Raw genomic sequence first — 14,703 nt, 5'->3', positions numbered from 1 at the left:
CGCAGAGATCAGTGATCCGTGTTTTGGAGCTTGAGCGGCAGCTGGGGTCACTGCAGTGCATCCGCGAGACTGAAAGCAACGTGGACAGCACATTTCTAGAGGCGGTCACCCCACAGCTTAAGAGTGTGCAGGCAGATTGGGATTGGGTGACCCCTGGACAGAAGAGGAGGTCTAGGCAGATAGTGCAGGAGTTCCCTGAGTCCATTTCGCACTTCAACCGGTACTCTGTTCTGCGAACCGGTGGGGGCGATGGTTGCTCTGGGAGTACAACCAGAGCCAAGTCCACGGGCGGGTCAGCTGTGGGGGGTGGGGGGGGGGGGGGGAAGGAAAAAGAATGGAAGAGCTATAGTGGTAGGGGATTCCATAGTCGGGAGCAGACAGATGTTTCTGCGGCCGCAGACATGACTCCAGGATGGTATGTTGCCTCCCTGGTGCCAGGGTCAAGGATGTCACTCAGCGGCTGCAGGGCATTCTGGGGGTAGAGGGTGCACAGCCAGAGATCGTGGTCCACATTGGCACCAATGACATAGGTAGGAAGAGGGATGAGGTCCTGCTGGCAGATTTTAGGGAGCTATTAGAGAGATTAAAAAGCAGGAGCTCAAAGATAATAATCTCCGGATTACTCCCAGTGCCACGAGCTAGTGAGTACAGAAATAGGGGGATAGAGCAGATGAATACGTAGCTGGAGAAATGGTGCAGGTGGGGAGGGTTTTAGTTTCCTGAGACATTGGGACCACTTCTGGGGGAGGTGGGACTTGAACAAGCCGGACAGGTTGCACCTCAGCAGAGCCGGGACCAATATCCTCGCGGGGAGGTTTGCGAGTGCTGTTGGGGAGGATTTAAACTAGCTTGGTAGGGGGATGGGAACCTGAAAATAGATTCAGTAGGGAGGGGAGTAAAGCTGGAATTAGAAAGCAAAAGTAAAGAAAGTGAGTTTGAAGGAGCGAGGAAACAAGCAGGAAAAAAGGGTAAAACAACAAACTTAAATGCATGTAGCATTTGTAACAAAATAGATGAGTTGATGGCACAAATTGAGACAAATGGGTATGATCTGATAGCCATTACAGAGACGTGGTTGCAAGGTGACCAGGACTGTGAATTAAATATTCAGCGGTATTTGACAATCCGGAAGGACAGACAGAAAGGAAAAGCAGGTTGGGTAGCTCCATATTGATAAAGGATGGAATCACTGCAATAGTAAGAGATGATATTGGCTCAAATGATAAACAGTTTGGGTGGAGATAAGGAAAAATAGGTGGAAAAAGTCATTGGTGGGCGTAGTCTATAGGCCCCCTAACAGTAGCTACTCTGGTCGGAGCATAAACAAGGAAATAGTCGGGGCTTGTAAAAAGGGAACAACAATAATCATGGTGGATTGTAACCTCCATATTGATTGGACAAATCAAATTGGTCAGAGTAGCCTTGAGGAAGAGTTCATAGAGTGCATAAGGTATGGGTTCCTTGAGCAGTATGTAATGGAACCAACCAGGGGGAAGGCTATCTTAGATGGGTTCCTTGAGCAGTATGTAATGGAACCAACCAGGGGGAAGGCTATCTTAGATCTGGTCCTGTGTAATGAGACAGGATTAATAAACAATCTCCTCGTAAAGGATCCCCTCGGAATGAGTGCTCATAGCATGATTGAATTACAAATCCAGATGGAGAGTGAGAAAGGTGGATCTCTAACTAGCATACTAAGCTTAAATAAAGGAGACTATGAAGGTATGAGGGCAGAGTTGGGTAAAGTGGACTAGGAAAATAGATTAGTGTAGGACAGTTGATGAACAGTGGTGAACATTTAAGGAGCTATTTCACAACTCAAGAACAGTATATTCCAGTGAAGAGGAAAGGGTGTATGAGAAAAGATAGCCATCCGTGGCTAACTAAGGAAATTAAGGACGGTATCCAATTTAAAAACAAGGGCATACAAAGTGGCCAAAACTAGTGGGAGGACAGAAGACTGGGAAGCTTTTAAAAGCCAGCAAAGAATGATTAAAAAAATGATTAAGAAAGGGAAGATAGACTATGAAAGTAAACTAGCATAAAATATAAAAACAGATAGGTATATAGAAAGGAAAAGAGTGGCTAAAGTAAATGTTGGTCTCTTAGCGGATGAGACTGGGGAATTAGTAACGGGGAACATGGAGTTGGCAGAAACTCTGAACAAATAGTTCAGTCTTTACGGTAGAGGGTACTAACAATATTCCTACAGTGGATAGCCAAGGGGCTATAGTGGCGGGAGGAACTTAACACAATCACAATCACTAAGGAGGTGGTACTCAGTAAGGCAGATAAATCCCCTGGACCTGATGGCTTGCATCCTAGGGTCTTAAGAGAAGTAGCGGTAGGGATAGTGGATGCATTGGTTGTAATTTACCAAAATTCCCTGGATTCTGGGGAGGTCCCAGCAGATTTCAAAACTGCAAATATAACGCCCCTATTTAAAAAAGGAGGCAGACAAAAAGCAGGAAACTATAGACCAGTTAGCCTAACATTTGTGGTTGGGAAAATGTTGGAGTCCATTATTAAAGAAGCAGTAGCAGGACATTCGGAAAAGCAAAATTCGGTCAGACAGAGTCAGCATGGATTTATGAAGGGGAAGTCACGTTTGACAAATTTGCTGGAGTTCTTTGAGAATGTAACGAACAGGGTGGATAAAGGGGAACCAGTGGATGTGGTGTATTTGGACTTAACTGAAGGCATTTGACAAGGTGCCATATAAAAGGTTAAGGCACAAGATAAAAGTTCACAGGGTTGGGGGTAATATATTGGCATGGATAGAGGATTGGCTAACTAACAGAAAACAGAGTCGGGATAAATGGTTCATTCTCTGGTTGGCAACCAGTAACTAGTGGGGTGCCGCAGGGATCAGTGCTGAAACCCCGACTATTTACAATCTAAATTACTTGGAAGAAGGGACTGAGTGTAACGTAGCCAAGATTGCTGATGATACAAAGATGGGAAGAAAAGCAATGTGTGAGGAGGACATGAAAAATCTGCAAAAGGACACAGACAGGCTAAGTGAGTGAGCAAAAATTTGGCAGATGGAGTATAATGTTTGAAAGTGTGAGGTCGTGCACTTTGGCAGAAAAAAATCAAAGAGCGAGTTATTATTTAAATGGAGAAAGATTGCAAAGTGCCGCAGTACAGTGGGACCTGTGGGTACTTGTGGATGAAACGCAAAAGGATCGTATGCAGGTACGGCAAGTGATCAGAAAGGCCAGTGGTATCTTGACCTTTATTGCAAAGGGGATGGAGTATAAAAGCCATATAAGGTATTGGTGAGGCCATACCTGGAATACTGCGTGCAGTTTTGGTTTCCATATTTCCGAAAGGATATACTTTGGAGGCAGTTCAGAGAAGGTGCACCTAGGTTGATTCTGGGGATGAGGGGGTTGACTTCTGAGGAAAGGTTAAGTAGATTGGGCCTCTACTCATTGGAATTCAGAAGAATGAGAGATGATAATGAAATGTATTAGATTATGAGGGGGCTTGACAAGGTCGATGCAGAGAGAACGTTTCCACTGATAGTCTAGAATTAGAGGGCATGATCTTGGAATAAGGGGCCGCCTATTTAAAACAGAGATGAGGAGAAATTTCTTCTGAGGGTTGTAAATCTGTGGAATTCACTGCCTCAGAGAGCTGTGAAAGCTGGCACATTGAATAAATTTAAGACAGAAATCGACAGTTTCTTAAATGATAGGGGGAGCGGGCGCTGGGTTCATGATCAGATCAGCCATGGTCTTATTGAATGGCAGAGCAGGCTCGAGGGGCCGTATGGCCTACTCCTGTTCCTCTTTTATGTTTGTTCTTATTCCTCATCCATGTGTATCTTGTGATTTTTTTTTTTAAAGATGGTGAGACTATAGTGTTGCCGGCTTTTCTCTGACTAAAAATTGGACAGACAATTGGATCGAAACTGTCCAGATCAGACTGTGCCAGGTAGCCGCACTAGCTGAGGCTTCCCCTGTCCATTTTGAGTAAAGTGCCCTTTCCCCATGCCCTTTTAAATTCTTCCTTTTCAAATATCCATCTTTAGACATTATTATGGGTTCTGCTTCCACCACTGCTCCTATTGAGGCATTCATTCCATGTCGTACCAGGATTGAACCTGGGACTTTAGTGTTGCAAAATATACCCAACTGAGCAACTTTGCACTTGAGTAGTGCCCCTGCATATGCTCTAAGGTCCTTGCCAATCTTTGCATTGAAAAGAAAGATTTTATTTTGACCCGAAGGTGGCCGTATTTGTGAAAGTTGCTGTTGGGCAGCATAAACCCATCCTAATCTGGAGAGAGGCAGGACTTGCTGGGTCGACAGGCTGTAACTGATGGGATGGCGCAAGGATCACTGCTTGGGTCTCGCCCAGTTACAATCTACATTAAAGACTTAGATGAAGAGACTGAGTGCAATATATCCAAGTTTGCTGATGAGACAAAGCTAGGTGGGAAAGTAAGTGTGAAGAAGACAAAGAGCCTGAAAAGGGTTATACACAGGTTAAGTGAGTGGGCAATAAGGTAGCAGATGGGGTGTAATGTGAGGTTATTCACTCTGGTAGGAAGAATTGAAAAACAGAATATTTTTTAAATGGTGAAAAACTATTACATGTTGGTGTTCAGTGAGGTTTAGGTGTTCTTGTGCAAAGTTTACCTGCAGGTACAGCAAGCAGTTAGGAAGGCAAATGGCATGTTGGCCTTCATTGCAAGGGGGTTGAAGTACAAGAGTAAGGAAGTCTTGCTACAATTGTACAGGGCTTTGGTGAGACCACACCTCGAGTGCTGCGCACAGTTTTGGTCTCCTTATCTGAAAAAGGACATACATGCCTTGGAGGAGTGCAATGAAGGTTCATTAGATTGATCCCTGGGATGAGAGGGTTGTCCTATGAAGAGAAATTGAGTAGATTGGGCCCATACTCTCGAGTTTAGACGAATGAGAGGTGATCTCATTGAAACATTTAAGATTCTGAGGGGAATTGACAGGATAGATGCTGAGAGATTGTTTCCCCTGGCTGGAGAGTCTAGAACTAGGGGGCATAGTCTCAGGATAAGGCGTCGGCAATTTAAGACTGAGATGAGGAATTTCTTCACTCAGAAGGTTGTGAAGCTTTGGAATTCTCTACACCAACGGACTGTGAATGCTGAGTTGAGTATATTTAAGGCTGAGATATAGATTTTTGGCCTCGAGGGAATCAAGGGATTTGAGGATCTGGCAGGAAAGTGGAATTGAGGTCGAAGATCAGTCATGATCTTATTGAATGGCGGAGCAAGCTCGAAGGGCCTACTCCTGCTCCTAATTATGTTCATGAGGGAGAAAGGAATAGAAGTATATGTTGATGGAGTTAGATGAAAGGTGGGAGGAGGCTTGTGCGGAGCATAAACACCTGTTGGACCAAAAGGCCTGTTTCTGTGCTGTAAGTACTTTGTATAACTATACAAGAATGAACACTGGAACCATCAAATGGAGAACAATTGTCATTCATGGAACAGTACTCTAGCATTAGTCAGCCCTGTGGTGGGAGGGGTGAGGGGGTGGGTGGTGAAGAGGAGAAAATTAAAAGTGAGAGGGGTCCCACTGTTCGACATTGTTTTAAATGTTGCTCAAGGTGGAGGAGTGGAGCAGGAAACATAATTAAAAGCTAGAATTAGACTGCAGAAATTCCTAGCCTGCAGATTATTTCTCGAGTTAAGCTAACAGTAATGTTGTCACAGTTGTTAATTCTTCAGTGGGTACATCTCAGCTATGCATCAATGGCATGGAGCATTCAGGTAGATGACAACTGGTCCATCAGCTGCTGACAGAACGAAGACTGACATGTAGCACTAAATAGAATTGTCCTATAAAATTAATACCTATGTATTGTGCAATAACCAAAAGCAGAAAGTGTAATCTCATTGAGCTTCACTATTTTAATTGATAAAATCAAGATGAAGGACCAACATTCATGGTGCAGAACATCACCCAAGTTGAAAACAGTAAATATGAATATGAGTTAAATCAGGAAGTAATTGGTTTGTTATATAGATTCACAAAAGTATAGTTGACTGTTGTCTGGTATGCTGTGTTGCTGTTTCCCCTCACCTGAGTTATAGAATTCACTTCTTCTCTGGTGAAAGAAGGCATGGGCAGGCACTGTTGGATGTTAAGTTATCTCACTGAAAGGATTGTATTAATACTGTACTTTGAAAGTTGCAATAAATTTGCTTTCTATTACTATAAAGGGAAGGCAGGTTTAGGTGGGATCAAGAATGGAAATCATTCAAAGAGAAAGTAACTTCTTACTGGATATCCTCTCCTCCCTTGGGAAAATGCTGGAGTCCATTATTAAGGAAGCAGTAGCGGGACATTTGGAAGAGCATAATTCAATCAAGCGGAGTCAGCGTGGTTTTATGAATGGGAAATTATGTTTGACAAATTTACTGGAGTTCTTTGAGGATGTAATGAGCAGGGTGGATAAGAGGGAACCAGTGGGTGTGGTTTATTTGGATTTTCAGAAGGCATTTGATAAGATGCCACAAACGGTTACTGCACAAAATAAAAGTTCACGGGGTTGGGGGTAATATATTAGCATGGATAGAGGATCGGCTAACTAACAGAAAACAGAGAGTCGGAATAAATGAGTCATTTTCCGGTTGGCAAACGGTAACTAGTGGGGTGCTGCAGGGATCGGTGCTGGGTCCTCAACTATTTACAATCTATATAAATGACTTGGCTACATTACACTCTGTCTATTCACCCAGGTTTGCTGATAATACAAAGCTGGGTGGGAAAGAAAATTGTGAGTTCACACAAAATCTGCAAAGGGATATAGACAGGCTAAGTGGGCAAACATTTGGCAGATGGAGTATAATGTGGGAAAATGTGAGGTCATCCACTTTGGCAAAAAAAAAATTATAATTTAAATGGAGAAAAATTGTAAAATACTGCAGTACAGAGGGACCTGGGGTCCTTGTGCATGAAACACAAAAAGTTAGTATGCAAGTTACAGTAAGTATTCAGGAAGGCAAATGGAATATTAACCTTTATTGCAAGGGGGATAGAGTATAAAAGCAGAGCAGTCCTGCTATAACTGTACAGGTATTGATGAAACCACACCTGGAGTACTGTGTACAGTTTTGATCTCTGTATTTAAAAAAGGATATATTTGCATTGGAGGCTGTTCAAATAAGGTTCACTCGGTTGATTCCAGAGATGAGGGGTTTGAGTAGGTTGGGCATACAATCATTGGAGTTCAGAAGAGTGAGAGGTGATCTTATCGAAACATAGAAGATAATGAGGGCGCTCGACAAGTGGATGCAGAGAGGATATTTTCACTCATGTAGGGGAAACTAAAACTATGGGATATAGTCTCAGAATAAGGGGCTGCCCATTTAAAACTGAGATGAGGAGAAATTTCTTCTCCGAGGCTTGTAAATCTATGAAATTCTCTGCCCCAGAGAGTTGTGGAGGCTGAGTCATTGAATATATTTAAGGTGGGGATACAGATTTTTGAGCGATAAGGAAATAAAGGGTTATGGAGAGCAGGCAGGGAAGATCAGCCATGATCTTATTAAATGGCGGAGTAGGCTTGAGGGGCCAAGTGGCGGCCTCCTGCTCCTATTTCTTATGTTCTTATGCTCTTCCTGTCTGTTGTCATCGTCCACACTTCCTTCCAGGAGCCCAGTTAAGCATGACAGTTGCCGTAATATTGCTGTTTAGGCATAGCAGTCCTGTGTACTACCATTAGAAAACCCTGCACCTTGCAACATAGTCTTTGGCAGGTAGTGAAGTACCTTGAAGGGCGGCAGGTAGAGAATTCTACAGATCTCCTTCTAGCCCCCAGATGCATGTCGCTGAGGAACAGTAAATCAGTCCTGAATTAGTAAAGAGCTAGCAAAGATTCCTGACTGGGAGCAGAAAGGAGGGAGCTGTACATTCAGTAGCCAGTGCTCGTAGTAATGGAGAATGGAGGAGTTGGAGCATGAACACCGTGGCTGCGGAGTGGATTAGTTCTCTTGCAAGCAGAGTGATTCATTTATCTGCACAGAGGAAAAGGTTAAATGTCCAGGCTACTATACATAACCGCCGCTACCATCCATCTCCATAACCACCTTCCTCTGCATCCTCCAATGAGTGCATGGAGCGCATGGATCTTTTGTGTCACAAATAGTGAGACTATCCTTTCAGCTGTCTCTGCTGAATGCGTCCCCTCCCTTGGCCCACCAATTCAAATCACATCCAAGGTTCTCCACTGCCCTAGCCCTGAACCTGATTTTTTTTTTTCTCTGTACCTTCTCTTTTATCTCGCCCTTGTGCCCTCTCCGAGTTCATCTTATTCATGAGACTCACTTCCTGCTCTCTTGACCCCTATTCCCACTAAAATGCTCACCACCCAACTTCCCTTCCTGGTCTCCATGCTAGCTGACATTGTAACTGGTTTGCTGTTCTCCTGTACTCTTTCCCCATCCATTCAAAACTTCCATCATCACCCTCAACAAACCTACCCATGAAAGGGATACTGAGAGAATGATCAGCCATGATCTTATTGAATGGTGGTGCAGGCTCGAAGGGCCGAATGGCCCACTCCTGCACCTATTTTCTATGTTTCTTCCCCTCTACTTCCCCACGCGAACTTTCCTTTCCTCAAGTCCTAGAACATGGTGTTGTCTCTCAAATCCATGCCCATCTGTTCTGCAATGTTTTAGTTTCTCCAATCAGGTTTCCGCCCCTGTACAGTACAACCAGAACTAATAACAGTCACAAGTAACATCCTCTGTGATTGTGACCATGGTGCACGATGCCTCCTCCTCATCTCTACCTCTCTGCAGCCTTTTTATGGTCGACCACACCACCCTCTGCCATTGTCCAACTCAGTGGGACAGCTTTCGCTTGGTTCCACTTTTTTTTAATTCGTTCTCTGGATGTGGGTGCCACTGGCAAGACCAGCATTTATTGTCTATGGCTTGCTAGGGCGTTTCAGAGGGCAGTTAAGAGTCCACCAAATTGCTGTGGGTCTGGAGTCACATATAGGCCAGACCAGGTAAGAATGGCAGATTTCATTCCCTAAAAGGCATTAATGAACCAGATGGGCTTTTACAACAATCCGATAGTTTTGTAGTCACCATTATTGATAACTAGCTTTTTATTCCAAATTTATTTAATTCGCTGAATTTAAATTTCCCAGCTACCGAACCCATGTCTCCGGATCATTAGTACAAGCCTCTGGATTACTCGTCCAGTAACATGACCACTATGCTACTGTTCCATTCTTGTGTATCCAACCATAGTCATGGCATCCCTAGCAATTGCTTCTCCACCCGTCTCTAAACTGTTGCCAGTGGAGTCCCCCAGGGATCTATCTTTACCCTCCCCTTTCCTCATGTGCGTGTTGCCTCTTGACGATATCATCTGAAGCTTGAAATCAGGGTCCACATGTACACTGTTGACATCCAGTTCTACCACACGACCAGTTCTTGCGACCCCCACACTGCTTCTGTTGTCAGACTGCCTGTCAGGCATAAAGTCTTGGATGAGCTGCAGTTCCCTCCAGACAAAATTGATAATAACAAAGCCATTATCTTTGGCCTCCACCACAAGCCCTTGTCGCTAGTTACCCTTGTCACAATTTATGTCCCTCTCCCCCAGCCACTGTCTCAGGTTGAACTAGACTGTTCTTAACCACAGCATCATATTTGACTCTCACCTGGCTTTTTGTGCAATCCCAAGCCCTTCGCCCGCCTTTGGTGGCGCTGCCTTCAGCACTTTGGAATTCCCTCCCTAAACCTCTGACACTCCACTTCATTCTCCTCCTTTTGAAGACCCTTCATAAACTCCACCTTTTTGACCAAACGTTCAGTCAGCCATCCTAATATATCCTCCTTTGGCTCAGTATCAAATTTTGTATGATAGATGCACTACACTTCTGTGAAATGAATTCGGATGATTTTCTGTTAAGTTGTCGTTGGGTAAGTTCATTGTTAAGTATGATATCCCCATGACCGATCCAGCAACTTTTTATGGTTACTGATTATTGTACTGTTTGCTGTCCAAGTACCACAGTTTTCCACAATTACCAACAGAGGCAGTGGAAATGCTGTTGTGTGTGATAACAAATCACTCCCTCTTGGGAGTAATTGTGTCAAATATTTCCACATCTGAGTGCACAAAATGCAGCCTTCCAGCTCACTTGGGTGTTTATCAGAATATGATGCTGGGTACCCAGAATTTTCTGAAGACCCGTAGCCCTAATCAAGAGTTTCTATGATTATTATACACCACGCAGGGTCATGATAGATGTCGGAAAAAACCCTCTGCTTAGATTTCAGCATTTTGATCGCACTTGGCCCCCTTTTTATTATTTACGTTTCAAGAAGCTTATTAGCACGTGATTGCACAGTGTGCATCGTAATTATATCTCTGGTTTCCAAGTAGCCCCATGATCACTGCTGAAGTAGATGGTTACCTGACATTTTGAAATTCCCAGTTGTAGCTATTAATGTAACTCTGCACTGCATACCTGCAATTTATGTTTTGAGATTTATAATCTGGGTCGTGAAATCTTACATGTTTTCCATTTATGAAGATCTATGCAGCACATTTGACTACATAACACAGATAAAAATAGAACATTCTGGAAGTGCACAGCAGATCCATCCGCATCTGAAGAGATATGTCACATGAGAAAAGACTATTGATTTTTTTTTAAAGAGACTGTTCATCCCAGTTAATTAAGAGTGTACTTGAAATGTTGAAGCCATTTTCTTTCACTACAAGTACATTTTCAACCTTTTCTGTTTTAATTTCAGATTTCCACCATTTATTTATTTTTTGTCGCCATCACTTAAGTATGGTTTAAAAGAGCTACCCTCTTTCTGTAATGAAGTGAGGGAGGGCACATAAGTTTTGTTTGCATGAAAGTGATGTAAGGATGGAAGAATATTTGATTTTGTGGTTACTTCAGATATAAACATAATCATTAATTATCAGTTAAAGGAGGAGGCAGTAACAATATTGAATAGGATAAAAATAGCTAAAGAGGAGGTACTTAAATGATTGGCAGTCCTCAAAGTAGAATAGTCCGGATGGGATGTATCCGAGGTTACAGAGGGCAGAAGGGGTGAAATTGCGTAAGTTCTGCCCACAATCTTCCAATCCACCTGGGATATAGGGGTGTTGCCAGAGGACTGGAAGATTGCAAATGTTGCACCTCCCAGTTTTAAAGGGAAAAAGGCGGCGAGGGATAAACCCGGCAACCACAGGCTAACCAGCCTAATGTAGGCCGTGTGAAAACTTAGAGACAGTAATCCAGGACAAATTCACTTGGCATTTCTAAAAGTGTGGGTTAATAAATTAAAGTCAACACTGATTTGCTGAAGGCAAATTGTGTTTGACATAACTTGATTGCGTTCATTGATAAAGTAACGGAGAAAGTTGATAAGGGTGGTGTGATTGATGTGTATATGGACTTTCAAAAGGCGTTTGACAAAGTTCCACATAATAGACTTATTAGCAATTTTAACACCCATAGGATTAAAGGGACAGTGGCAGCATGGATACAAAATTGGCTAAGGGATAGAAAGCAGAGAGTGATGATGAGTGTTTACCCAGGTGTCCGTGTTGGGACTACTATTTTTAATGTATATTAATGATCTGCATTTGGGTATGTAGAGCATAATTTCTAAGTTTGCAGATGACATGAAACTCGGAACTGTAGTAAACAATGAGGATGATAGTAACAAACTTAAGGAGAGCATAGTGAAATGGGCAGACACAAAGCAGATGAAATTTAACGCAGAGAAGTATGCAGTGATGCATTTTGGTGGGAAGAATGAAAGACAATATGAATTAAATGGTACATATTTAAAAGGGGGCGCAGGAAAAGAGAGATCTTGGGGTGTACATTCACAAATTTTTGACGGTGGCACGGCAAGTTGAGAAGGCTGTATTATTTTTTTTAAATGGGATCCTTGGCTTTATTAATAGAGGAATAAGGTTCAAAAGCCAGGAAGATACGCTAAACCTTAATAAAAACACTGGTTGGGCTTCAACTGGAGCATTATGTTCAATTCTGGGTACCACACTTCAGGAAGCATATCAAGGCCTTGGAGATAATGCAGAAGAGATTTACTGGAATGGTTTCACGGATGTGGGACTTCAGTTATGTGGAGAGACTGGAGATTGGAAGCTGGGGTTATTCTCCTTCGAGCAGAGAAGGCTAAGGAGAGATTTGATGGAGGTGTTCAATATCATTAACAATTTTGACAGAGTAAATAAGGAGAAGCTGTTTCCAGTGGCATAAGGGTCAGTAACCAGAGGACACAGATTTAAGGTGAGTGACAAAAGAGCTAGAAGTGACATGAAGGAACCTATGTTTAAGTTAAGTTCTTGTGATCTGTAAGGGAAAAAATTACAGGGCAAGGGGAAATAGCGGAGGAGTGGGATTAATTGGATAGCTCTACCACAGAGCTGGCACAGGTGGGTTGGGCCGAATGGCCTCCTTCTGTTCCATATCATTCTATGATTCTAATGCTCCCTCGCTGAAATAAATCTCTTGCTCTGTACATGCCATGGATACCACCTAGAGGACATTTCCAGTACTACTGAAATTTTGTGGCCCAGTGAATGTATTAATGTTTTAGAAAATCTAAGGTGAAAAAAATTGTATCATTTTTAGCAGTTATTTTTTTAAATTCGTAGCTTTTTGTATCAGCGGAAACACCTGGCTCAAATATTCAGGCTCCTGGACAAGTCCAACAACCGCTACCTCAGCCAACACCAAAAGTACCTGCTGCTGCTACTCAAGCTAATCAGATGCCTGCTATTCAGCCTTCAGTAATACCAGTCCCGATACCAGTGGCAGTGCCAGACCCCAGCCAGCAAGCTGCAGCACAGCATCAACTACCTGCCTCCCAGGTATGCTATACTTTTCGAAATAGCTTCCAAAACTGAGAGCATTTGTCTCTCTTTGCTTCATAAGCTCCTAAAAACACAATATTTGACAAATTCCCAGATTTTGTATTTATCTGTGGTAGGGGCCATAGCACTTTTCTTAACTGTTGAAAGCGCTTTGTTAATTATGAATGCTGCAACTTATCTGTGATCCTATTCTTTTGAACAAGTTAAAATAAGAACAAATATTTGTTATGTTGAAGTTTGGATCCCAAAATTTCTGCAGCCTCCCTTTCATTTAGGAATGAAGCACATCCTTGAGCATGTATCCAATAATTCATGACTGACTGTACTTAACTCTTTTTAGCAGTGAATTGATGCAAAGACCAATCCCGTTCTAAATTGTGTAATGTAAAAATTTGGATTTTTTTTTTGCTTTTTATCCCTTTGGTGTAGTAAACTAGATAATACCTGTTGAAGTGCATGATTTAAAATTATGAAGTGCATGATTTAAAGGCGACCTTGGCCTCTCAACACAACTAAAGCTGTGCCAGTTTGTGCAGAGCTTTTGTTTTCTTTTGTTTCCCTTGCCCAGAAACTCCCCGCACCAAAGACACACTGTCAAGATGAGCAGGGAGATCAGCAGCTGACTCCAACCCTCTAATTTTGTCACTTAATAACCATCTCTTAATAAAAGGGCACATGTTCAGGGTTTTGAACAGCAGTTTTAGGACTTGTGTTCTTTACACAGGGTGTCATCAGTTGGAAAGGGTTGACGGGAAGCATGGTTGAGATCAGGACATTTAAAAATTGATTAGTTGCTATAATGGCAGAGGTCGGTACTCTGGAAAGTCAAACATAGAAACATAGAAAAATAAGTGCAAGAGCAGACCATTCGGCCCTTCGAGCCTGCAGCACCATTCAATCTGATCATGGCTGATCATGCAACCTCAGTACCCCACCCCTGCCTTCTCTCCATACCCCCGATCCCTTTAGCCATAAGGGCCACATCTAACTCCCTTTTCAATATGTCCAACGAACTGGACTCAACAACTTTCTGTGGCAGAGAATTCCACAGGTTCACAACTCTCTTGGTGAAAAAGTTTCTCCTCATCTCGGTCCTCCATGGCTTACCCCTTATCTTTAGACTGTGTCTCTCCTGGTTCTGGACTTCCCCAGCATCGGGAACATTCTACCTGCATCTAACCTGTCCAGTCCCGTCAGAATTTTATAAGTTTCTATGAGATTCCCTCAAATTCTTCTAAATTCCAGTGAGTATAAGCCTAGCCAGTCTTTCCTCATATGTCAGTTCTGCCATCCTAGGAATCAGGCTGGGTAACCTTTGCTGCACTCCCTCAATAGCAAGCACATCCTTCCTCAGATTAGGAGACCAAAACTGCACACAATACTCAAGGTGTGGTCTCACCAAGGCCCTGTACAACTGCAGTAAGACCTCCCTGTTCCTATACTCAAATCCCCTCACTATGAAGGCCAGCATGCCATTTGCTTTCTTTACTGCCTGCTGTACCTGCATGCCTACCTTCAATGACTGATGTACCATGACACCCAGGTCTCTTTGCATCTCCCCTTTTACTAATCTGTCACCATTCAGATAATCTGCCTTCCTATTTTTGCCACCAAAGTGGATAACCTCACATTTATCCACATTGGGCAAATGCATGGCAGATGCAGTATATTCACCTAACCTGTCCAAGTCCACCTGCAGCCTCTTAGTATCCTCCTCGCAGCTCGCACTGCCACCAAGCTCTGCAAACTTGGAGATATTACCTTCAATTCCTTCGTCTAAATCATTAATGTATATTGTAAATAGCTGGGGTCC

At 43.0% G+C, this 14,703-nt stretch overlaps 1 protein-coding gene across 1 annotated transcript in view; it reads left to right on the top strand.

Moving 5' to 3' along the window:
* LOC139277097 (serine/threonine-protein kinase OSR1-like) overlaps positions 1-14,703 on the top strand; it is a 269,081-nt gene that overhangs the window by 218,492 nt on the left and 35,886 nt on the right. Inside the window, exon 13 of the mRNA XM_070895115.1 lies at positions 12,672-12,887. Coding sequence (XP_070751216.1) covers positions 12,672-12,887 — 216 coding nt within the window. The remainder of the gene's footprint in view (positions 1-12,671; positions 12,888-14,703) is intronic.

Source organism: Pristiophorus japonicus, chromosome 1 (genome assembly GCF_044704955.1).
Source record: "Pristiophorus japonicus isolate sPriJap1 chromosome 1, sPriJap1.hap1, whole genome shotgun sequence".
NCBI lineage: Eukaryota > Metazoa > Chordata > Chondrichthyes > Pristiophoridae > Pristiophorus > Pristiophorus japonicus.
Note: the sequence above shows the minus strand (reverse complement) of the source record. Positions and strands in the feature narration are given on the sequence as shown.